Source organism: Sus scrofa, chromosome 17 (genome assembly GCF_054392235.1).
Source record: "Sus scrofa isolate SSC_HxYL_T2T_F1_AM1 chromosome 17, Sscrofa_HxYL_maternal_Yorkshire_Landrace_v2.0, whole genome shotgun sequence".
Classification (NCBI taxonomy): domain Eukaryota; kingdom Metazoa; phylum Chordata; class Mammalia; order Artiodactyla; family Suidae; genus Sus; species Sus scrofa.
In genome coordinates, this window is record NC_139399.1 from 10,420,888 (window position 1) to 10,448,297 (window position 27,410).

A 27,410-nucleotide genomic window follows, 5' to 3' on the forward strand; every position below is an offset into this window, starting at 1 on the left:
ATTAATCATACAAGTGTTTATCTATGAAGCAAGCACTGGGCTGGTCACTGGGGACATGATGTATAAGACAGTTCTGGGCTTAAAGTTCTGGATTTTAATAATTTGGTGGTAGAAACTGATAAGTAGGTGATAATAGGCAACTATTTTAAAAACTAGAATGATGGTTATAAAATGAAACTTGTAAAATAATACATGATAACAAAAGGCAAAGTAGAAGTGTTCACAGATGAGCAAAAAAAAAAAAAAATTCTCTAAACAATTTCACCACCTAGAAACAACTGTCATTAATGTTTGGCGAATTTCATTTTCCTCCATTTTAATAAGAATATTTTCAAACACACATAAACGTTGAAAGAATTTTGCAGTAAATACTCAAAATACCCACCACCCAGAGTCTACAATCAGCATTTTACTATGCTTGCTCTGTTGTGTGCCCGTCCTGTCATTCATCAGTCTACCATTTTTTTTAAAGTAAGTTGCAGACAGAAGTGTCCTTTTCTTCAACATGTGTAGATTTAACTACTATTTTAAATAGTATTGTGTTTTAATTAAAGCCTATATTGATTAATGATATATGATAGATGTAGAAATTTTGCACTCTTATATTCCCTTCCCTGTTTTTTTTATTTGAAAAAAAATCTCATTTTTAATCTAATATTTAACCTGAATATAAAGTTTTTTTTTCCAAGTTCTGTGATAACAGCCAGAATTAAAACTGTGGTTCTCACTCATGTTTTGTGTTGGTGCATTTTCAGAATATGTGGGAAATTTGACAGAAAAGGAATTGTAGACTACATACAAGCTTATAGTGGGGAGATCACCCTTTGTTATTTAACAGTAGTGAAAACAATATTCCTACTGCCTTATGTTACGGTACTTTATCATTGACAAAGATTTTTATCTACCATCTCAATCACCTGTATATTTATTGGCAGGTCAGATGTTAATAGATGATCCATGGGTTCTGAGTGGGGAAGCGGCTTGTCCAAGCCTTCCTGTTTCATGACTGGGATGTAGGCCTTTTTCTTCTAGCACAATGTTCTTAGACTTGCTTGGTGCTCTCAGTTTTAACTCTGGGTATGGAAAGTCTCCTTAATTGAGATTACATCTCTCCCTAAGCCCTTAAACTCCTTAAGTGGGATGATTCAAGCCATTCTCCCCTGACCACTATTGCTTGTTTGGTTTTCCAGCCAACAAATTTCTTAACAGGAACACGACCCTGTAAAAGTTTTTAACTTCTGAGGCTTTTTCAGATGAAGTGAATGACTACTCGAGCATTCCCTCTGGAAGCTAGGGTGTTCCTTTCAGTCTGTCCCCAACCCAGGCGAAGAATATCCTGAGCCCCAGCTCCACAGATTCTGTGAGGCCCCCACCCCACCTCCCCGGCCCTCTGCCGGCTCCAGTTAGCCACCATTCTGACTGGGATCACAATGGATTTTGTCTTGACCATACTGTACCTAGAACTGTGCTGTGCTCCTTTGTGCCTGAGTTTCTTGTGCTTGTATTTAGGAGACCCTCCAGGCTGTCACACTTTAAATCTTGGGGGGACTTATAGCTGAATTCAAGCTGCTGCCCCTCCTTTGCTGGCAGGGGAACTGGTGGAGTATGGTATTTCTTCTGTGCTGTTTAGAATAGAACAGTTATGTATGTATGTATTTATACTAGGATGCCCTTTTTTGCCGTTTGGGTAAAGAGAGTAGCTTTTTTTTTTTTTTCTTCCTCCTGTGTCCACTGGTCTTCTTGGATTGCCAGGTTCTCTAGCTGCTGGTCTGGGGTAGGGGAGGCAGGGAACTCACTGCCGTGTCACTCTTCATTTTGGGGTCCTGAACCAGTCTTGCTTTTTCTTTCCACTTTCCAGATCCACTTTCCAGATCCATGCTTGTTTTTCATGTAATGACTAGACCTTTTAGCTGTGTTTAGTAGAGGATTAGAGAAATCATATCTATTTCATCTTTCTGGAAGTCAAAGTCTTCTACTCTTGCTGTCTGTCTTACAACCTTGCAAACATTAGGAAAAATAGATGGAATATTTTATGCATATATAGTCAATTAACAGTGAATGTATTCACCAAAACAAGAGCTTTTAGTAGAAATTAATCCTAGGTAAAGTAAAATGTCATGTAGTTCTTTTTGTTAAATATTTTATGGGTGTACCTGCAGCATATGGAAGTTCCCAGGCCAGGGATTGAATTTGAGCCACAGTTGCAACCTACACTGCAGCTGTGGCAACGCTAAATGATTTTAACCCACTGCATGCAGGGCCAGGGAACAAACCCAAGCCTTCGCAGTGACTGGAGCCACTGCAGTCAGAGTCTTAGGTCAGTGCACCACAGCTGAGCTCCTGTAATTCTTTTTATATGAAGTATAAACTGAAAGATTTTAACCCTGTATAAATTTAAATTCCTGTGTTTACTTGCAGAATCTCTTAACCGAAAAAGTAGAACAGCTGATGGAATGGAGTTCTAGGCGCTCAATCTTCCGAATGAATGGTGACAAATTCCGAAAGTTTATCAAGACACCACCTCGAAACTATTCTATGATTGTTATGTTCACTGCTCTTCAACCTCAGCGGCAGTGTTCTGTGTGCAGGTATGTAGGCATTTTAAAAATTTATAATTGTATTTTATGCTTATGTATTTATTATAGGAAGATAAATGTGTATAATAAAATTAAACATTTGTTCAGTGTCATAGTCAGCTGTAACTATGTGCATTTCAACATAAGCTCAAAGTCAGTGTTTTCTAGGAAATGACTTTGATAGGCTGGGTTTTTTTAATTGTGTAAAATATTTATTGATCAACCAGCATATAATCATGAAACATTTGTTATCTCTATGTCTTGTGTAAAGGTACATATGTTACGGAGTTTGGTTCAAATATTGCCTTGATATGTGATGACCCCCCATGCTTATATCTAATGGGCAATGAAACAGCCCCCTTAAACATACTCTATTTCAATAGTTTAATAGAGAGGACACACTCATTTAAGAAAGTGTATCTACTTTTCCATACCTCTAATGATTAGAAATTTCTTCCTATGATACAGAAGTAAACAATTTGTAATGAATGAAGTATTTTTCAGTGGGAACATACCAAGAAAAATTTAGACAATAAAATATAATATATATGCAACATTTTTTTTAAATTAAGCTTTTTTATTTTGAAAAGATTGCACTTTCACATGACTTGTAAGAAATAATACAGAGAGAGCCTATACCTTTTACTCACTGATCTCCAATGGTAGCATCTTGTAAAACTATAGTACACTTTCACAAGCAGGATACAGTATTGATACAGTCAAGATACTGAACAGTTCCCACTCTAAGAATCTCTCTTGTTGCCCTTTATAGCCATATCCACCTCATCTCCCCTCCTCTTGAATTTATTCTCCATTTCTATAATTTCATCATTTTAAGACTTACGTAAATGGAATCATACAGTCTATGACCGTTTGGATTTGGCTTCTTTTTACTTACCATAATTCCTTACATATCCATTCAAGCCATTGCATTTATCAATACTTCATTCTTTTTATTACTGAATAATATCCTATGGTGTGGATGTACTGCAGTTTGTTTAATCATCTGTTAAAAGACAACTGGGTTGTTTCCAGTTTTTGGCTATTACAAATACAACTTGTGAACATTCTTGTACAGGTCTTTGTGGAAATTTAAGTTTTCATTTCTCTGGGATAAATGACCAGAGAGTGTGCTGGCTGGGGTTGCATGGTCGTTGAATGTTTAGCTTTATCAGAAATCGCCACAGTATAGTGGTACCTTTGAAAACTATACATAGAACTACTGTATGACCCAGCAATCCCACTCTTGGGCATATATCCAGACAAAACTTTCCTTGAAAAAGACACATGCATCTGCATGTTCATTGCAGCACTATTCACAATATCCAAGACATGGAAACAACCCAAATGTCCATCAGCAGACGATTGGATTAGGAAAATGTGGTCTATATACACAATGGAATACTACTCAGCCATAAAAAGGACCAAATAATGCCATTTGCAGCAACATGGATGGAACTAGAGACTCTCATACTGAGTGAAGTAAGCCAGAAAGAGAAAGACAAATACCATATGATTTCACTTGTATCTGGAATCTAAAATACAGCACAAATGAACCTTTCCACAGGAAAGAACATCATGGACTTGGAGAATAGACTTGTGGTTGCCACGGGTCGGGGGAAGGGAGTGTGGTGGATTGGGAGCTTGGGGTTAATGGATGCAACCTATTGTCTTTGGAATGGATTAGCAATGAGATCCTGCTGTGTAGCACTGGGAACTATGTCTAGTCACTTAAGATGGAGCATGATAATGTGAGAAAAAAGAATGTATACATGTATGTGTAACTGGGTCACCGTGCTGTACAGTAGAAAATTGACGGAAGACTATAAACCAGCTATAATGGAAAAAAATAGAAGTCATTATATTTAAAAAAAAAAAAAGAAATTGCCAAAATGTTTTCCAGAGTGGCTGTGTCATTTTACATTCCCACCAGCATTGTATATAAAGAATGTAGCTTTTCCATTTTGGCACCAGAATCGGTATTGTCAGTCTTTTATTTTAGCCATTCTGTGGGTATGGAGCAATATCTCACTGTGGTTTTATTTTGTATTTCTCTAATGTAATGGTGTTGAACATCTTTCCATGTGCCTTTTTTTCATCTCTGTATCACTTGGTAGTGAAATATCTGTTTATGTCTTTTGCCTATTTCTGATGGAAATGTTTTTACTGAGATTTGAGAGCTCCTCATAGATTGTAGATATTAGTCCTTTGTCAGATATGTGATTTTAAATGTTTTATCCTAGTCTGTGGCTTGTCTTTTCATCCTCATAACAGGATCTTTTGTAGATTTTAATTTAGTCCAATTTATCAGTTTCCTCTTTCATAGATCTTTTGTTGTCAAATTGATCTCTTTTTCTGCCCCTGGATCACAAAGTTTTATTTTTTTTCTTAAGTGTCTCTCTGAAAGTTCTATACTTTTATGTTTTACATCTTGATATGATCTTTGGGAGAAAGCATCAGTCTTTCATCACTAGATATGATATTAGCTGTAAGATTTTTATAGATATTCTTTTTCAGGCTGAGCAAGTTCATTACCAGTTTACTGAGAGTTTTTATCATGAATTGGATCTTGTTAAATTTGGGGCGTGGCAATTGACAGTTTTTTTTTAAGCTGTTGATATGGGAGACTACATTGGGAAACTACATTGACTTTTCAGTGGTTTAATTGGCCTTGTGTTTTGGAATAAATCCCACTTGATTGTGGCATATTCTTTTTATGTGTTGCTGAAATCTATCTGCTAGTACTTTGTTGAGGAATTTTGTATCTAAGTTCACATCAGATATTGATCTCTATTTTTCACTGTATTCTGTCATTGTCTAGTTTTAGTGTCATGGTAATACTGACCTCATAAAATGTATTCAGAAATGTTTTCCTCCTCATTTATTTTCTTTAAGTGATTGTGTGAAATGATAATATTTTAGAAATATTGTGTTAACTCTTCTTTAAATGTTTGATAGTATTCTCTAGGGAAACCTTCTTGACCAGGAAATTTTAAATTACATATTCCATTTCCTCAATGGATAAGGACAATTCAGGTTGTCTGTTTCTCCTTGGCTAAACCCTTTTTCTTTTCAAGAACAAATACTTCTTATGTGGCTCCACATTCAGACTTTTCACATTATATATTTATCTGTAGATTTAATTTGTATTTCTAAATCATTTTGAATTTCAGTGGAAATCAAATTTGTTAGTAACATGGGCCGATGGGGGGAAAAAAAAACAGAGGATTTTTTTTCCAGACTAGCTCACAGAAAGGGAATTTCAGTGTTCTGAAATTTTCATGCACGATCTCATCCCAGTTTAATAATGAGCATATGCTGGGGCATAGCTCAAAGTGGTAGAAAAGATGGTGAACCATGTATATTTTTTATAATACGTTTTTAATTTTTAAAAATTACTCAGTGAATTTTATTACATTTATAGTTGTACAATAATAATTACAACCAAACTTTATAGCATTTCTATCCCAAACCCTCACTGCATCCCCCCACCCCCCAACCTGTCTTATTTGGAAACCATAAGTTTTTCAAAGTCTGTGAGTCAGTATCTGTTCTGCAGAGAAGTTCATGGTGTCCTTTTTTTAGATTCCACATGTAAGTGATAGCATTTGATGTTGGTGTTTCATTGTCTGACTGACTTCACTTAGCATGATAATTTCTGGGTCCATCCATGTTGTTGCAAATGCCGTTATTTCTTTGCTTTTAATGGCTGAGTCATATTCCATTGTGTATATGTACCACATCTTCTTGATCCACTCTTCTGTTGATGGACACTTAGGTTGTTTCCAGGTCTCGGCTATTGTGTAGGGTGTTGCAATGAACATATGTCTTTTCTTTTCTTTTTTTACATGTGTCTTTTCAAGTCATGGTTTTCTCTGCCCAGGAGTGGGATTACTGAATCAAGTGGTAATTCTATTTTTATTTTTCTGAGGAATCTCTATACTGTTTTCCACAGTGGTTGCATCAATTTACCTTCCCACCAGCAGTATAATAGGGTTCCCTTTTCTCCACACCCTCTCCAGCCCTTAGCATTTGTAGACTTTTTGATAATGGCCATTCTGATTGGTGTAAGGTGGTACCTCATAGTGGTTTTGATTTGTATTTCTCTAATTATTACTAGTGATGTTGAATATCTTTTCATGTGTTGGCCATCTATATGTCTTCTTTGGAGAATTGTCTGCTTAGATCTTCTGCCCAATTTTTGATGGGGTTGTTCATTTTTTTTGGTATTGAGCTGCAGAAGGTATTTATAAATTTTGGAGATTAATCCATTTTCAGTCGCTTCTTTTGCAAATATTTTCTCCCATTCTGTGGGTTGTCTTTTTGTGTTGTTTAGGGTTTCTTTTGCTGTGTAGAAACCTTTAAGTTTAATTAAGTCCCATTTGTTTATTTTTGTTTTAATTTTCATTAGTCAGGAGGTGGATCTGAGAAGATGTTGCTGCTGTTTATGTTGGAGGGTGTTTGGCCTATGTTTTCCTCTAAGAGTGTTACCGTATCTGGTCTAACATCAGGTTCTTTAATCCATTTTGAGTTTATTTTTGTGTATGGTGTTAGGAAGTCTTCTAATTTCATTCTTTTACAAGAGGCTGTGCAGTTTTCCTAGCACCACTTATTGAAGGGGCTGTCTTTTCTCCATTGTATATTCTTGCCTCCTTTGTCATAGATGAGTTGACTGTAGCTGCGAGGGTTTGATTCTGGGCTTTCTATCCTGTTCCACTGATCTACATTTCTGTCTTTGTGCCAGTACCATATGGTTTTGATGACTGTAGCTTTGTAGTATAGTTTGAAGTCTGGGAGCCTGATTCCTCCAGCTCCATTTTTCTTTTTCAGGATGTCTTTGGCTATTCTGGGTCTGTTGTGCTTCCAAACAAACTTTAAAATATTTTGTTCTAGTTCTGTGAAAAACGTCCTTGGTAATTTGATAGGGATTGCATTGAATCTGTAGATTGCCTTGGGTAGTATAGTCGTTTTGATAATATTGACTCTTCCAATCCAAGAGCATGGTATGTCTTTCCATCTATTTGTAGCATCTTTGATTTCTTTCATCAGTGCCTTATAGTTTTCAGAGACAGCACTTCATATGATTTTAAGTTTCTCTCCTATCAATTTGAGAACCAGTGCTTAAGTGGGCACTAACATTAGTCAGAATTAGGCTAGCACCTAAGGACAGAGTATGTTTATGTTTATCTAAGGGGTACCAAAAAGCCCTCCTGAGGCAAAAAATACTGTCTTAATTGGCATTCGGTGTAACAGTTCAGCTTCCACAAAAATATAAAACGTCTTTTGCATCCTGCCTATATATAAATATACACACATATTTCTTTGCTTCTAAAAATTGAATACATTGGTTTCCTATTTTCCCCACTGTTATTAAGAAATCTATTATTATATATTTTGCAACTATAATCTAGAAAGACTTTATTATAATTTCTTTGCTTCTAAAAATTGAATATATTGATTTCCTATATTCCTCACTGTTATGAAGAAATCTATTTAATTATTACATTTTATTTATTTTTGTATTTATATTTTATCTATTTGATTATTGTATTTTATTTAATTATTATACTTTATTATTTTTTTGAAAATACAATCTAGGAAGACTTTATTCAAGTATTAATTTCATAGTTACAATATAATTATATGCATTGTGATAACATAAAGCACTTCATACTGTTAGGTAGTATATCCTTTAGGTAGTAGTTAACTTACCACATTATGTTGTTAACTGGTTAAATATGGCCCCTTAATTTTTTCAGTGACACTTAGCTCAAAATAACCTATATTTGCTTGTTTTTTAAAGCCTATTTTGGAATAAACTTTTAAATCTTAGAATAGTTTTAAAATTTACAGGAGGAAATGATAGAAGTTATTAGAAAAAGTTAAAACAATTCAAGGATCAAAATGAGGATGACGTTATTAGAGAAAAAAGAGAGAACAGGTAAAGGTTTAAAGACAGATAAAAAGTACAGAGCAGATACATGGTTTCCACGCCTGGACATTCTGATTGTATTGTTTTGTGATGGGGCCAACACATTGACATTTTGAAAAACATGATGTAGGTAATCCTAGTGTGCAGCCAATATAGAGAAAGGGAATGTAAGAAGCAAGTTCATGATTCACAGCTTTTTAAAATTTAATTTCATTGGGGAACAATAGGAATGGGAAGTATTAATTAATTGGACGACCATATAGCATTGACAAGAATCCTTTATGAAACTAGAATACCCCAATTATTAGTGAAGAATCTGTAGAATTAGATGATTTTCTTCCCTCATCTTTAGCAAGTTGGGATCAAGAACACTCCCTGTAGGGATTAATGTGTTCAGTTTATTCTGTGAAATAGATTAGGTACATGTTCTGAGAATGCTACTGAGAGTGTATTTGAAATGTATAACTGTGTGTTCAAAGTTGGAGAGGGGGGTCAAAGAAGCCAGGGGACAGTTGATAAACTAGGTGTGATAACAGTTAAGCTAGATTTTCACAAGAGTGAAGAACTGTTTTGTGTGGGAGGATGAGGTTGAAGATTAGAAAGTTATTATAAAAGGCTTATTTAATAAGTAAATTTCTGAAGTACAATGTAGTTGATTGTCGATGTCACAGGGAAACTTTCAGAAACATAAGGCTGGGATAATATCTAGATTATAAACCTGTATGTTGAAATAACTCAGGATTTTAATGGAACTGGAGAGGAAAAAATTTAAGTGAGCTAAAAGAGGGATGTCTTGGATTTCGTTGGATGACATTAATCAAATTATATATAGACTTTATTATATATAAGATTATATAATATAGATTTAAAAGGGGCTCTGCTAAATAATCATGGTTGAGCAGTGGTATGAGATCTACTGTAATTGAATCACAAGAGCACTAACCTTGACCTGTGTGATAGTGCACAGAGTGAATCCAAGAGGCCTCAAGGTGACAGATAAGATTAAAAATGTAAAGAGTCTCAAGAAAAATTTTCAAGGAAAAAGTATTCAAATTATATCCTTATTATAAATTAAACCTCAAAGACAGTTGCAGATTCATTGAGAAAGTCACCCTATCATCATCAGCCACTTAAAAAAAAAAAAAATACATGAATTAAATTCTCCTGGGTCCTTCTGTGTCATTGTAATTTTGGACCATTTCTATAAAACTGCTATAATTTTTTATAGTCCTATAGAATCATTGAAAAGTTCATAGCTATAATTTTAAAAGATTAGTGCTTACCTTTGTGAGACTTTTCTGCTTTTTTCTTTTAAAAAAAAGTGAAATTTTCTTGTAGAGTTAACTCACACTTGGAATCTCCGGTTGCTTTTCTTTGCTGAAAGGCTGGTGGCTGAGCTATTGGCTTCTTCTAAGCCCTCTTAGTAAATCATTCTATTCTTCTTTCACACAGTAAGTTTATTCACAAATTTCAGAATTCAATTCTCACCTTCCTCAGTGAGGACATCAAACTCCTTGGCCAAATAAAGTTGTTAATTAAGACTACTCAATACAATTCTCGCCTCCCGTAAGTGTTAACTCCAAACTTCCTCTATCAAATTGTACTATAAGGAATATTCCTCATAATTGCTAAATCTTTTAGATGTATTTACTCATCTCTTCCAGAATTCACTAAAAATTCTAACAACTAAATATCCTCTTTTAAGGCCATTACTATGGTTCACTCAATGTAAAAAAAAAAAGTCCAGGTGAAGGAAAATCAAAAAGTACGTGTAGAGTCAATCAGGATGGACATATAATCAAAGTTTTGTAATGTGTTAGAAGTTAATATATTATTGGACTTAAAATATATGAAAAAAATAGCTATAAAGATATTTTTTAGATGAGGGTGGATAAATTATTACATTGATGTATTGGATGTTAACTGGCTATCGTCCTTCCTTCTCTAACTAAAATATTGTTTACTATGTGTAAACTATTTGGGCACTCCTATGTTAAGTCACTTATAAATATAGTATCTCATGTCATCCTCACTACTCCAAAAGGTAGGTCTGAAAAAAATCCATTTTGTAGATGAGAAATCAAAACTGAGAGGTTATATATAATTTATCCAAAGTCACAGAGCTAAAAACCTGTCAGGGTTGGCATTTGCAACTCCAGAGCTAGTAAGTTTAATGCTTTCCTTAAGTGTACATATTCATCACTGCTTTTACCCATGAACTGTAATTTGCATTCCTAACCAAGATTATTCATCTTTTAGGGCAGGGATCCATCAGCCAGCATTTCTTAAGCTCATTAGATCCTGAAAAGCTTTTGCTCAGAGCATTTCATAACTAGAACTGGACTCATCAGCCTTTTGTGTCAGTGCAGTGAAGTCCCATCTATGAGATTTGATTCTAAAGTGACCACATATGGTGAGAGTTGTGGATAGATAAAATTATCCTTGTGTATCACTTAGTGCACTTGTAAGTGCTTTCCAAATGGTTTTGGGACCAAATCCCTTGTCATTTCCTCTAGTCCTTAGAGAATACTTCCCTTTGGCCTCAATGCTTGAGTTTTTCTAATATGCCTGGCTACCTGAACAAGGTAGGCAAGCTTGCATGCCATTTACATATTCTTTGCCAGCTTGGCTAATAATACGTGAAGACTGTTTTGGGCTTGATTGAATCCATGACCAGATTAATATGGACAATATTTAAGAGTTATTGTCGAGGTTGTCTAGTTTATTTTATCTACTTATTTTTAGGTTGAAGGCACATGATTAAATTTTGCTGTATTAAATTCCTTCCCAGGTGTCCCTTCCTCAGACTGGATAATCCTAACTTGTACAATGAATAAATGAATGTTTTCAATGAGCTTTCATTACTTCTGTGACATTGTCACCTTCTCTGAGCTCTGTTTTCAATATTATTTGCACATAAAGTCCAGTTTTGGTCACCCGTCTTTTAATTTCAAACCTACAGAAAATTGAAACAGTAGTACAAAAACACTACTCTATGCTCTACCAAGATTGACTAATTTTAACATTTTGCCACATTTGATTTTGCTCATGGACTTAAGGACACACAAGAGTTTAAATTTTGTTCAGGATCTTACTGTGGACCATAGCCTGGGAGATAGCCACTCAGCCCTGAGGAACAACTCTGAAGAGGTAGAGGAGGAGCCAGTTTATATGGGGTTTTTTTGGATGGGAAATGCATACAAACACTCATCTTGGTGAAAGATTACTGCTAATTCCAAAGAACGGATATCTCAGGTTAATTATTTTAGTGCTCTTCTGTGTGGGAAGATACAGTTCGCTGGAATCATTGAAATTCTTCCTGAGACACTCATCTAACTATTCAGGGACCCCTGTTTAGGCACAGCTCAGAGTGCCTCATCCTGGTTGTCAGCCTGACATCCTCTCAGTGCCCTGAGGGTGACTGCAGTGGGCTGTGACTTCACCATGGTTCAACTGGGTGAGGGAGGGTGACTGCAGTGGGCTGTGACTTCACCATGGTTCAACTGGGTGAGGGAGGGTGACTGCAGTGGGCTGTGACTTCACCATGGTTCAACTGGGTGAGGAGATGTCTAACTTGGTTCTTCTTTCACACTCTTAAGTATATAGGTAAAAAATGAATCATATTCCAGCAAATGTACTTATAACTTGTAGACACAAAATATTACTGTTAAATATTTCAGTATGCGTCTTTTAGGAGTAAAACATTCTTACATAATCAGAATACCATTTTAAGTACATTGACATTAATTCAGTGGTATATCTTAACTACATTTGTCTCTAAACTGTCTTTTATACTTCCTCCCCCCGCCAGTCTGGAATCTTGTCAGAGTTCATCTATTGCATCTGATTGTTGTGCCTCTTTAGTTTTCTTTAGTGTATAACGTTCATATGCTTTTATTCACATATATGTGAATGTGTACAGTATTCATATACTTTGACATTGACTTTTTTTTTTTTTGGTTTGAAGAGTTCAAACCACTTGCCTTGCAGTGTCCTATGATGAATTTTCATTTGTACATCTTTGATGTCTTCTAAGAGTGTTACATTTCTCTCACTTTTGTTTTGCCTGTTTCTTGTTAAGTTTATTCTATCTTTTTTTATTGGCGTTTTCTCTTCCATTATGTATTTTAACTGTGTATTTTATGAGTATATGAAAGCTATTGGTTCTATGTCACATTACTGAATTCTTTTATTCTTTGTGTTAATTTATTACTTTGCTTAAGTGTTCTAAGTTTACCATTATGTCATCTACAAGAAGAGTTTTACTTGGTCTTTTCTTAAATCTTATTATTTCTTATATGTGATTGTATTGGCTAATACCTCCAATATGATGTTAAACAGTAATGTAAATAGTGAATATTTTTGCCTTATTGATAGTTTCTTGGCAGCCAGCAAATGCCAAGGATCAGTAGCCACCGCCAGAAGCTAGAAAGAGGCAGGAAGAATTCTCTCCTACCATTTCAGAGGGAGCGTGGCCCTGCCGACACCTTTATTTCACCTTATTTTTATTCTAGCCTTCAAAAATTTTTGTTATGCTACCCAGTTTGTGGTACTTTGTTACAGCTGTCCTGTAACTAATATATCACCTTTTCCTAATTAGGTGACTCACATCATAGAGAAAGCATCCCACAGGGTATGCATAAGCATGAGTCAGTTATCCCTCTGGGGGAGCTCCCCCAAGCAACTGAGTGTGGCCTCTTTTGGAGACATAGCCACAGTAACCTAAGGCCTGCATACTTTCTTTAACACTAGATAGTCTCTTAGGATCCATTCTAGGTACAGTTTACCATGGTATTGAGCAACAACTAGATAGCATTAAGCTTGCATATGAGAAGTATGGCCTTGGGAGCATTGCTTATAATTATTGAGGTCTCCCTTATGGGACCTATATCACTCACTGGGCCCAGGTTGATAAGGCCTCCAGTGTAATCTCTTGACTGGGTGGTAGGCTTTGAGTCCCCCAGCTCCGTGTGGATGATTAAATTGTGTCAGTGATTTTAGGCAGGCTGCCTAAGGATAGTCTAATCTGTCATATTTGTACATGGCACTGATAGGCTAATCCTTTTCTATTTCCAGGAAGGACTGAGCAATAGCCATAGGGATGGGACTGAGAGAAACATCTAGAAAGCATGCTTGGTGTTTTATGTTGAAGTGTAGTACCTGGGGTCTTTCATTAATGTTTCCTATAAATCCTGCAGGCTTGAGAAGAATGGCACTCAAAGTTGGTTCAGAGCCCACTGCTGGAGGACAGACAGCAGGTCCAGCAGTTGGTTAAGTTTAAGGTGCTTGAATGGTTTTGGAGAGCCATACCTGGGTGTTTTTTCCTCGTGAAGAAGTTGGCAATGGTGGTTCTAAGAGACAAAGGATCATAATAGCCTCCCTTTCTAGTACTTCTCAGGGTCTGGGGTGTTATCTATTCACATACTGGGATTGCTGGTGGAAGAGGTTCCACCATAAAATCAGTGTCTCCCATTCCAGGAGCTATAACTTCACTTCTGCTCTAGTCACTCCCTCCTCACACCCAGACCTTTCTGTAAAGTTTCAGGTACAAGAGGTAGGCATTTTTATGAAATTTATAGAACTGAATCTGTCCTCTACCTTGGCTGCTGCAGGAGGGCTTGGTGCTCAATTTATTCAACCAAGTGGTCATTATCCTCAATATTTAGGACTGTGTCAGTACATCAGGAGGATCCAGTGACTGACCTAGACTAAATTAGAATCCTCCTTTTTTTATCTAGGCTGCTGCAGCACAGGGGATAAAGCAGTTGAGCTTCCTCGAGGTGGCTGTCAAGGGGAAAAAGGCAGCATCATACCCAAGACTGTCAGGGCAGAATCCTGAATTTTCACAGATTCAGATAATGACCCTTCCCCTTCTTTTGATCATTGCATAGGAAACAGTTCAGAGATGAATCCTTTCTTGGGATGGATGTGTTTTGTGATCACAGTGCCTTAATAAGGTGTGTGGATACAAAGAGGAGATACAGAGTCATAAGTCTTTTTCTGTTAGTTTTTGAGGTGTTAGAGCACGAAGCAATACTGGATACTGGCAGATAGTAGGAAGCATGGAATGACTGGTGAATACCTTGACTATTGACACATGTTTTGGTGGCTTTTGTGGCAAAAAAGCACAATATTTTTGGCTGTAAGTAGTCCAGAAATCCAGGAATATGACAAAATTTTATTTTAAAAAATCACAATGGAGTGTTAGAGTTAGCTGATCAGACTGTAACAGTGACTTTGTAGACTGATGAAAAGATGTTGGAGGGAGGCAAGATGGCGGAGGAGTAAGAGGACACGCTCACCTTCTCCCACAAACGCATCAAAAAACACATCTACATGTAAAACGACTCACTCAGAACATCAACTGAATGCTGGCAGAAGAACTTAAACCTCCCAAAAGGGCAAGAAACTCTTGACATAACTGGGTAGAACACAAGAAAAAGAGAGAGAAAAGGAATCAGGACAGGACTAGCACTCCTGAGAGGGAGCTGTGAAGGAGAAAGGGAACCCGCATCCTGGGAAGCCACCTAACTGATGGAAAAATTAGCCAAGTCAGAGGGACCTCCAAGACGTTGTCGAGAAAAGTGCAGCAGTGGGTCTGAGAGTGGAAAAGCAGAGTGAGAGATGCACAAATCCTCTGAACCACTGGCACAGACACTGCAGCCTGAGATGCTTGGGTAGGGGCTGGAGGCTGAGACTTAGGCTCTGGAGGTCAGTCCCAAGCAGAGGACTGGGGCTGGATTTGTGGAGACAGCCTAAGGGGCTAAGGAGCTGTGTGCCATGGGGAGGGGGAGCAGTGCGCTAAGGGCTGGGGAGTGGAAAGCCATGGCAGAGGGAACCCGGGAGAAAGTCCGGACCTGCAGGCGAGGCAAGGCGCCATTGTTAGGGAGGGGAGAGGAGGATGAGGGCAGGCCACCATAGGAAACTCCTTGCACCCCAGTGTGCACGCGTGCCTGCGAGCTCACAGAGGGCAGAGCGTCCCTGGCGTAGCCCTCGCCCCAACCCCAACAGCCAGAAGCTGCTTCATCTGCTATGGACCAGGCGTGCCCAGCCAGGGGAAGCCGCTTGCCAGCCTGCCCTCCACTGGGCATCTCAGGTTCACCCTCCCCACAGCCAGAAGCCGCTTTCTAGCCCGCCGTGGACCTGGTGTCTCCAGCAGTGGGAAGCTGCTTGCTAGCCCACAGTGGACCAGACCTGCAAACCACTAGGAGCAAACCACTGCAGTTATCCCTGACTCTAGAGGTGGGCGTGGCCCACTGCCACTGAGGATATCTGAACAAAAATCACTCGCAGCCCCAACCACTTCAGAGGGCATCACAGAGAAGGACACTATGATGGAACACCACTTGATGTTGTTCTTGCTCCCCTGGCAGCACAGCCGCCTTGCAGCTGCCACTCCAAACGTTTTGGGCAGTGCCCAGATGCTTGACCACTGTCTTTCCAGGAACCTGAAACTAAGAGCTCCTTCTGCCACACATCATGTAGGAGCTAAGCAGGACGATGTGCTTCTTGCATGATTTACAGGGGGCGTGGGTAAACCACCACAGTTATCTCCAGCTCCAGAGGTGGCAGTGGCCCAATACCACTAGGGGTTGGTAAACAGGCACCACTTGCAGCCCCAATCACTTCAAAGGGATCACAGAGGAAGACATTGTGACTGAATCAACTGTTGGTGCTCTCGCACCCTTGAGAACACACCGGCCCTGCTGCTGTCACTGCTGAATGTTCAGGGCAGTACCCATATGCCAGATCTCTGTCACTTCCCAGAGCCCTGCAACTAGGAACAGCCTGTGCAGCATCTCCTATTTGGGCTAAGACAGATCGCTTCATGCATGGTCTACAGGTGGTGGAGGCAAACCATTGTAGTTATCACTGATGCTAGAGACCGTCATGGCCCACTCCCACTAGGGGTCCCTGAACAGGCACCACCTGCAGTTCCAGTCATCTCAGAGGAGGTCATTGCAATCAAACACAAGCTGTTGCTGCTCTCACCAGCCCCCCACCCTGGAACTCACGCACCCTTTGGCTGCCACTGCCAAATTCTCTGGCCACTTTGCAGATCCCTCTAGAGCTCATTACCATTTCCCAGGGCCCTGCAAATAGGAGTAACCTGTGCCACCTTCCTGCAGGTGCTTGCTGCTGTTGAGAGCCCAACAACCAGGCACTGCCTGCTGGCCCTACCCATTGCCTCCTTCTCCCTGAAAACACACTGAGTATCCTGGGGATAACAGCCTGCTCACACTGAAGAAAGAGGCAGCAAAGACTCAAACTCCCACACCAAAAATAAATAGTAACACCCCAAAAAATACAAAGGGGTATTCTTGCATAGAAATAGCCTTACAAGACTACAGTTTGGCTTCCCCAAATTCACAGAAAAAGAAAAACACAAGCAACATGAAGAAGCTCAGAAACCATTCCCAGTTAAAGCAACAGGAGAATTCACCTAAAGCAGTCAACAATGAAACAGACCTCTGCAGTCTGACAGACATTGAGTTCAAAAGGGAAATGGTGAAAATACTGAAGGAATTAAGAGAGGATATGAACAGTAATGCAGATTCCCTCAGAAAGGAACTAGAAAATATAAGGAAGGGCCATGAAAAATTAGAAAATTCATTTGCAGAGATACAAACTGAGGTAAAGGCAATAAAGACCAAATGAATAATGCAGAGGAACAAATTAGTGATGGGGAAGATAGAATAATGGAAATGACCCAACCAGGACAGCATTCAGAAAACCAAATGAAAAAACATGAAAGCAATATAAGAGACCTATGGGATAATATAAAGTGGGCCAATCTACACATAATAATACTTCCAGAAGGAGAAGAAAAAGAAAAGGGGATTGAAAATATATTTGAAGAAATTGCGGCTGAAAACTTTCCAAATCTAAAGGATACTGACTTCAAGATACAGGAAGCACAGGGGGCCTCAAACAAGTTGAACCCAAACAGGCCCACACGAAGACATATTATAATGAAAAAGGCAAAAGTTAAAGAGAGGATTCTAAAGGCAGCAAGAGAAAAGCAAAACATTAACTGTAAGTGAAGTCCAGTAAGGCTATCAGCTGATTTCTCTACAGAAACACTACAGGCCAGGAGGGAGTGGCAAGGTATATTTAAAGCACTAAAAGGGAAAAATCTGCAACCTAGAAAACTCTACCCAGCAAGAATATCATTTTAAATGGAAGGGGAAATAAAGAATTTCTCCAACAAACAAAAGCTAAAAGAGTAGAGCAATACGAAACCAATTCTAAAATATTGAAAGGATGTCTCTAAATTAAAAAAAAAAAGAAAAAGAAATAACTAGGATGAAGGGAACCACAACTGGAAAGCAGTCACGTAAATAAGCCAGAATACAGATGTAAACATAAAGATGTTAAAAAAAAAAAAAAAAAAGACATCAAAATCGTACAATGTGGCAAGGGAAGTAAGAAAAAATAGATTCTTTTTTTTTTTTTTAATTTTAATGATGTGTTTGAGCCTATATGACTGTCAGGCCAAAGCAAGCAGATATAGGAAGGGGTTAACATACTTAAAAAACGGGGCGACCACAAATCAAAACTGAACATCACATTCTCAAAAACCGAAAAGAAAAGTACGCAGGCATAAAATAAATGGAAACCATCCAACCAGAAAAAGAAAAGAAGAAAAGAGAAATGTAGAATTGACTGGAAAACAAGGTATAAAATGGCAATAATTACATAACTATCAATAATCACCTTAAATGTCAATGGACTGAATGCTCCAATCAAACCACAGAGTGGCAGATTGGATAAAAGAGCAAAAGCCTTCAATCTGCTGTCTACAAGATACTCACCTTAGGACAAAGGACACATATAGATTGAAAGTGAGGGAATGGGAAAAGGTATTTCATGCCAATGGACGAGACTGGAAAGCAGGAGTTGGAATACTCATATCAGACAAAATAAACTTTAAAATGAAGCCCATAAAGAAAAACAAAGAAGGACACAATTTAATGGTTAAAAGATCCATTCAAGATGAGGATATTACAATCATCAATATATATGCCCCGCATAGAGGAGCACCCAGATACCTCCAACAAATACTAACAGACGTAAAAGGAGAAATTGATGGGAATACAATCACAGTAGGAGACTTTAACACTGCACTCACATCAATGGACAGATCCTCTAGACAGAAAACAGAGATCTTAAAGGACACAATAGAAAAGTTAGGCTTAATCGACATTTTCAGGACATTACATCCAAAACAATCAGAATACAGATTCTTCTCAAGTGCACATGGACCATTCACAAGAATCGATCACATTTTGGGGCACAAAGCTAACCTCAAAAAATGTAAGAGTATAGAAATTATTTCAAGTATCTTCTCTGACCACAGTGGCAGGAAACTAGAAACCAACTACAGGAAAAGAAATGAGAAAAAAACTTACTACAAGGAGACTAAACAACATGGTACTAAAAAACGCATGGGTCAATGAGGAAAACAAGAAGGAAATTAAAAAAATACCTCGAGACAAATGCTAATGAAGACACAACCACTCAAAATCTATGATGCTGAAAAAGCAGTGTTCAGAGGAAAGTGCATAGCAATACAGGCCTTCCTCAAAAAAGAAGAAAAATCTCAAATTGACAACTTAACCCACCACCTAAATAAATTAGAAAAAGAAGATCGAAAAAAAACCCTAAAGTCAGCAGAAGGAAGGAAATCATAAAGATCAAATAGGAAGGCAATAAAACAGAGATTCAAAAAACTATAGAAAAAAATCAGTCAAACCAAGAGCTGGTTCTTTGAAAAGGTAAGCAAAATTGACAAACCTCTGGCTAAACTCACCAAGAAGAGAGAAAAAAACCCAAATAAACAAAATCAGCAATGAAAAATGAGATGTCACAAAGGATACTACAGAAATACAAAAAACCATGAGAGAATACTATCAACAATTGTATGACAACAAATTTGACAACCTAGAAGAAATGGACAACTTTATAGAGACTTATATCCTACTAACCTGAAACAAGAAATAGATCAAGTGAACAGACCAATCACTAGAAATGAAATTGAAGATGTCATTAAAACACTCCCTACAAATAAAAGTCCAGGACCAGAGGGCTTCACAGGCGAATTCTACCAAACATACAAAGAGGAACTTATACCCATTCTCCTTAAACTTCTTTAAAAGGTTGAAGAAGAAGGAACACTCCCAAAGACATTCTACGATGCCACCATCACCGTAATTCCAAAACCAGACAAAGATACCACCAAAAAAGAAAACTATAGGCTGATATCTTTGAAGAATATAGACACAAATATTCTCAACAAAATTTTAGCCAACTGGATCCAACAACATATAAAAAATATCATACACCACCGCAGGGGGATTCATCCCAGGTTCACAGGGATGGTTCATCATACGGAAATCAATCAACATCATACACCACATTAACAAAAGAGAAGTCAAAAACCACATGATTATCTCAATAGATGCAGAAAAAGCATTTGACAAAGTACAATGTCCATTCATGATCAAAACTCTTACCAAAGTGGGTACAGAGGGAACGTTCCTTAACATAATAAAAACCATTTACGACAAACCCACAACAAATATAATACGCAATGGAGAAAATCTCAAGGTCTTCCCACGAAAATCCGGAACAAGACAAGGATGCCCACTCTCACCACTCTTATTCAGCATGGTACTGGAAGTCCTAGCCACACCAATCAGACAAACAAAAGAAGTAAAAGGCATCCAAATAGGAAGAGAAGAGGTAAAACTGTCACTGTATGCAGATGACATGATACCGTATGTAGAAAACCCTAAGGACTCAACCCCAAAACTGCTTGAACTGATCAACAAATTCAGCAAAGTAGCAGGTGATAAGGGTAACATTCAGAAATCAGTCACATTTCTGTATACTAACAATGAAATATTAGAAAAGGAATACAAAAATACAACACCCTTTAAAATTGCACCACAAAAAATCAAACACCTGGATATATACCTAAGGAAATGAAAGACTTATATGCCTAGAACTATAGAACATTAATCAAGGAAATTAAAGAAAATGTAAAGAAATGGAAAGCTATTCCATGCTCTTAGGTTGGAAAAATTAATATTGTAAAAATGGCCATATTACCCAAAGCAATCTCCAGATTCGATGCAATCCCTATCAAATTACCCATGACATTTTTCCCAGAACTAGAACAAATAATCCAGAAATTTATATGGAACCACAATGACCCAGAATTGCCAAAGCAATCCTGAGGAATAAAAACCAGCAGGAGGCATAACTCCCCCAGACTTCAGGCAATATTACAAAGCCACAGTCATCAAGACATTGCGGTACTGGTACCAAAGCAAACAGCCAGACCAATGGAACAGAATAGAGAACCCAGAAATAAGTCCAGAAACCTATGGCCAGTTAAACTTTGACAAAGGTGGCAAGAACATAAAATGGGAAAACAACAGTCTTTTCAGCAAGTATTGCTGGGAAACCTGGACAGTAGCATGCAAATGAATGAAACTGGAACACACCCTCACACCATGCACAAAAAAAGCTCAAAATGGCTGAAAAAAAAAAAAAAAAAAGGAGTTCCCGTCGTGGCGCAGTGGTTAACGAATCCGACTAGGAACCATGAGGTTGTGGGTTCGATCCCTGCCCTTGCTCAGTGGATTAACGATCCGGCGTTGCCGTGAGCTGTGGTGTAGGTTGCAGACGAGGCTCGGATCCCGCATTGCTATGGCTCTGGCGTAGGCCGGTGGCTACAGCTCCGTTTCGACCCCTAGCCTGGGAACCTCCATATGCCAGGAAGCGGCCCAAGAAATGGCAAAAAGACAAAAAAAAAAAAAAATGGCTGAAAGACTTAAATGTAAGACAAGACACCATCAAGCTCCTGGAAGAGAACATAGGCAAAACATTCTCTGACATCACCCTTACAAATGTTTTCTTAGGTCAGTCTCCCAAAACAACAGAAATAAAAGCAAAAATAAACCAGTGGGACATACTCAAACTCTCAAGCTTTTGCACAGCAAAGGAAGCAAAAAGAAAACAAAAAGACAACTTACAGAATGGGAGAAAATAGTTTCAAACACTGCAACTGACAAGGAGCTAATCTCTAAAATATACAAACAAGTTATACAACTCAAGAGCAAGAAAGCATACAATTCAGTGGGCCAAGGACCTGAATAGACATTTCTGCAAGGAAGATACACAGATGCCCAACAGTGAAACGGTGCTCAACATTCCTGATTATTAGAGAAATGCAAATCAAAGCTACCTTGTGATACCACCTCACACCAGTCGGAATGGCCATCATTAATAAGTGCACAAATAACAAATGCTGGAGGGGGTATGGAGAAAAGGGAACCCTCCTGCACTGTTGGTGGGAATGTAAGCTGGTACAACCACTATGGAGAACAGTATGGAGGTTCCTTAGAAATCTATACATAGAACTACCATATGACCCAGCAATCCCACTCTTGGGCATATATCCAGACAAAACTTTCCTTAAAAAATACACATGCACCTGCATGTTCACTGCAGCACTATTCACAATAGGCAAGACATGGAATCAACCCAAATGTCTGCCAAGAGACGATTGGATTAGGAAGAGTTGGTATATATACACAATGGAATACTACTCAGCCATAAAAACGAACAAAAGAATGCCATTTGTAGCAACATAGATGGAACTAGAGACTCTCAGACTGAAGTAAGTCAGAAAGACAAATGATATATGACATCACTTATATTTGGAATCTAATATATGTCCCAAATGAACACTTCCACAGAAAAGAATGTCATGGACTTGGAGAATATACTTGTGGTTGCCAGAGGAAGGGGAAGGATTGCGATGGACTGGGAGCTTGCGGTTAATACACGCAGTCTGTTGCCTTTGGAATGGATTAGCAATGAGATCCTGCTGTGTAGCACTGGGAACTCAGAAAGTCACTTATGATGGAACATGTAATGTGAGAAAAAAGAATGAATGGATACACGTAGGTGTAACTGGGTCACCATGCTGTACCTTAGGGGAAAAAAAAGGTAAAAAAAAAAAATTTGACTTTTGGTAAGTGGTAAGGTGCCAATGGATGGATCTATGAGAGGAAGTCAGAGGCCTAGTACAGTCTGCTAAAAATCGATCAGCACAATTCCCTGACCAATGTGGCTTCCTCCTCCACAAAGGAAACTGGCTGAGTTTTGGTAAGAGTCCCAAGTCTGATACACATTGTTGTTTCTGTGTGAAACTGTACTCAGTTCATGACGGTGGATGGATGCCTTGCTGTGTCTTTTCGCATGGCAGAACCAGGTAATGATGGGAATGATCTGGGAAGCGCAGTTTCCATCAGCAGTTCCATTATCCATTAACTGACTCATTAGATAATGAGTCTGTAATAGTGACCCATTAGTGACCATTTGGAAGGCAGGATTTGTTTCCTAAAAGAGTAGTGCTCTCAAAGAGGGATGGGTGTCTTTCATCTTCCAGTCTATATCTTCCAAAGGAAAGACCATATGGTTAGCTATTGGCAGCAGTCATACCACTGTAAACATGTTAATCAGAAGGAATCACAGTCAGAACTAGGAGGACTGTTGAGTTCTGCCCACTGAACAGAACACTGTCTGCTTTGGTTTTACATGGCCGTGTCTGAGGCTGAACAGCTTATCAGAAAGGTTTCAAGTTAGTGGAATCGTCAGTGAAGCAGGCCTAGGCATTTAGGGGTGCCTCTGTGAATTGAAGGTATCATTGAGCCGTTGGCTTTGCTTTAGGTACTCATAGGAGATGTGGTTTCTCCTCAAAAGTTGACTGCCTCTTTTTTTATGGAAAATTGATAGGCTGCTGTGGCTAGGCAGCTGCACTCCTGAATATACCATTTCTTTTTAGCAAGCAGGACCTATTAGACTCTTTTCACCTGTTGGTTTTTACGTCCCAGGTGACCAACCCCAAAACAGGGATATCAGGCTCTGCCTAGACATTTCTTATGCAACCTTTTGGGTTAGTTCCTATATAGAAGAACTGATTTGTGAGTCAGTCTAAATAAATTATCAAAAAGAATGCTTGAGTAGGACATACACTTAACTCTATATCTAAAGAGCCCAATACAGTACATTGGGTCTCTATGTTGGTGATGGAGACTGAAGAGACAGCAGTTTTTCTTTGTCTCCTGGAGACTTGAGTGTTCTGAATGTGCTCACATAGTCCCATCAAATTTTATTTGGTGCTGTCAAGGAATTGATGCCAATTTTATGGTCTTACTTTTGCATGCCCTTTATCTTTTTGCCTAGAAGGTCCAAGTGTATTTCAATTTTTTGTGTGTGAAATCTAATAATTATACTACACTGTGTTTCACAGTTGGCTATTCTGGGTTACCTTCCCTAGGTACATAGTGGGCCTTTTCCATATTATGTATAGGTCTTATTTCCAGAAAATTTTATTGGTTTATTATTTAAAAATATCAGTTCTGTTTCATTGTTTTGTTTCTGCTATAGGGACTCTACTTCTCCATGTGTTCGATCTTTTTTTGTCTATCTTTTGTATCTATCATGCCTTTTTAACCTTTATTTTGTTTGTGTTCTCATCTATTTAAACATTTTTTAGTTAATATTCTTTATTGAATTTTTAGTCAACTCTATTTTTTGAGCACGTTGTAATGCAACATTCATCTCTGTAGGGATTCTGTGTTTTGCTTTATTTTGTTTTATTTCCTTCAGTTGGTTTCTTGATTCTGGTTAGCTTTCATATTATATCTTTTTGAGTTTTTGAATTAAAGGTTTTTTTTGGCCTTCAGATGGTTGTTTAATGATACTTAACCCAAGTTGGAATATTGTGTTTTGTTTTTTCTTCTTCATCGTTGTTTTTTAGGGAAATTTTTCATTGGTTGAAGAATTTTGATTCTTTTGGTTTTCTTTTTGTAGTAGTTTTTTATGGATACTTCTGGCTATTTAATATTCTTTCATTGTACAATCAAACCACTAAGGCTTGTCTGTCTCTTAAGTCACCTCCCACTCCTCACAAAGTGGTATTCTTATGACTTCCATTGTTCCTATGTACTTTCAAGCTCTTTCTTTTTTTTTTATTTATTTTTTTAAATTACTCAAATGAATGTATCACATCTGTAGTTGTATAATGATCATAACAATCTGATTTCACAGGATTTCCATCCCACAGCCCAAGCACATCCCCCCACCCCCCAAACTGTCTCCTCTGGAGACCATAAGTTTTTCAATGTCTGTGAGTCAGTATCTATTCTGAAAAGAAGTTCAGTCTGTCCTTTTTTCAGATTCCACATGTCAGTGAAAGCATTTGATGTTGGTGTCTCATTGTATGGCTGACTTCACTTAATATGATAATTTCTAGGTCCATCCATGTTGCTAAAAATGATGTACATGTTTGACCTCTGGCCTGGCACAGTAGGTTAAGGATCCAACATTGCCTAGGTTGCAGTTTGTGGCTTATATCTAGTTTCCTTCAGATTTCTTCCAGCTGCCTGTTCCCTTTCCTGATTTTGCTTTGTATCCTTTTGCTGTAACAAATCTTAACCTTTGACTGTAATAAGTTATGACTATATGCTATATGCTAATTCCTGTAAGTCCTTTAAGGGAAGCACCAAACCTGGCATTCCCCCAGGTTCCCCCAACATGGAACCTTTTAAAGATTCTAAAGTGTTTCTCAACACTATTAGCAAGAAGTTATTTATTTAATATTAATTTTATTTTTATTTAAATTCTCATTTTTCAGGTCTGTAGAGTAAGGTTTATTCTTTGTTTTATTTAGTTTTCCTGTGCAGAATCTTAAAGAGAATTGGTGACAGAAATAATCAATATTTTATAAAGTCAAGGATTTTGCCATAGAAGTGGATACTACTGTGGTGGTACAATATTATATTGATTCTGGCATTTAATTTATTTTGAACCAGTGTTTATTGAACAGGTGCTATGTATAGATACTGTGCTGGATACTAGGGAGGCTATGTGAACAGACCAACCTGGTCTCACTCACTGATCTCAGAGTCTAGTTGAAGTGCTGGACAGAAATCACATCACACAGTTAACCTTATAATTACCTCACTCATAAACACCATGAAGTAAAAGCACAGAGATCTATTAGGGGAACCTGGTCTTATCTGTTAATGTTTGAAAAAAAACTTCATCATGGAAAGTGATAATTGAAGTGATGAAATCTACAGGATGATTAGGAATTCACAAGGCATGTATATCTGCTTCTGTGTCCTGGTCATAGCTGTGTGACATTGTCCAGTGTGTCCTGTGTGTTGTAGGGCATGCGTCCTCTGTGTCTATAGGAAGCAGAGTTGAGGAGAAGGAAGAGCACATTAAAAAAAATCCAATTTCGAGAGTAAGCCTATATTGAGGGAAGTAAAGTAAGACTTCTGAGCCTGGTGCAGAGTAGAAGGGGAAATTGCCAGAGATGAGATTTGGAAATGCAAATATTCAGTGGCATTGAAGCTAGATTCTGACACATTGAGGTTTGCATAACTTTTTGCCATTTACTGAAGACTTTGTTAAACCTCATGCTTTTAACCTCATGATGAACAATGAGGGGAGAACTTCTTAGTATAGCCATACTACAAAGGGAAGAATAAACAAAAGTTTATGTGATTTTTCCAAGTTTATCCATCATGAAATCAGTGCCAGTATACAACTCTAGATTATCAGAATTCAAATGCTATGTGTATTCTTCCTACTTGGTCAAAAAGCTAATGAGTAGTATTCTGTTATTTGGAAATCAGTTGAGAGAATTGTGGTTAGTTTTATATTTGCTTTATTTTATATTGTATTACATTTTGTACAGGGTTTTTCTTTCAGAACATAGACTAATATCTTTAACTTTGGAGGGCGTAGTACTACAGGATCAGATGAAGTTAACTTCTGTGTGCATAAAATGTACTTGAAAAGCTGGCTAAGACATATATTCCTGGAACCCATCCATAGAAGTGTCTGACTAATGTGATAGATGTTCAGGGATTTGTATTTTTAAAAAATATTCCACTTTTAAGCTTCCAGTTTTACAAGCAATGAGCTTGCTTGGAAGTTGCCACTGTACCCTAACAACAAATAAAAAGTTGAATGGACTAAAAAGTCAACTCTTCCTAGATTAATTAGAGATCCAAAATTAGAGGGAAGCCAAATGCAGGGAGTTACAGCTTGCCAGTTCAGAGACTCACAAGTAGAACTGCTGTGGGAACCAGTGCTGGGATAAGAAAACCTAAATTGTAATTGGTGAATTGCTTGAGGCTCAGTGTAGGTAACTCTGAGAGTTAAAAACTGCAGCAGGACCCAGTCGTAATAATACTGGGAGATTTAACTCCAGGATCTTGACTAGATTCCCATAGTTAATATGAGGGAGAAATCCCTCAGGTTTCCAGCAGATGAAGGAGAAAGGAACCATTTTAAAATACACCAGCGCTCTCTGTTTTCATTAATAATGCCTGCCCTCATGAGAAATTAGATAACTAGGCTTTCCTTACTGGGGCATTATCAGAGCCGAACTGGCTTGGGGAAGGAAAATAGCCAACTCTGGCTGATGATAGCATTCATATGGAGAAAGGAAATACCTAAACCCAGCCCACTTCAGCCATCCTGTCCATGTCGGGGAGGAGAAAATCAACGTGGATTTATGAAGTTCACAGTCTGGAGCCATAGGCTCACTCAAAGACTGGGGCCTAATGATTGCACTGCACAATACTTCTCTTCTCCCTACATGCTAACACTACATTTCTAAAGGCTTGTTTAAAGCAGTCCCTTTTATGTCAAAAGGCAAAGAACACAATTTGAAGAGGCGGAGTGGGCATCAGAACCAGACATGGGATGGATGTTGGAATTATCAGGCAAAAAATTTAAAATAATTGATTAACATGCTAAGTGGTCTAATGGATAAAGTAGACAGGATACAAGAACAGATGGCCAGG

General features: G+C 38.1%; 1 protein-coding gene across 6 annotated transcripts in view; it reads left to right on the top strand.

Annotated features, from left to right (window-relative positions):
* Window positions 1-27,410, top strand: part of TUSC3 (tumor suppressor candidate 3) — a 195,891-nt gene that overhangs the window by 37,478 nt on the left and 131,003 nt on the right. For all 6 annotated transcript variants that reach the window (XR_002340155.2, XR_014831977.1, XR_014831978.1 and 3 more), the window contains exon 2: window positions 2,419-2,588. Coding sequence is in view for 2 of the 6 variants with exons in the window: in XM_021078324.2 (XP_020933983.1) it covers window positions 2,419-2,588 (170 nt within the window). In the remaining 4 variants the exon portion in view is untranslated. The remainder of the gene's footprint in view (window positions 1-2,418; window positions 2,589-27,410) is intronic.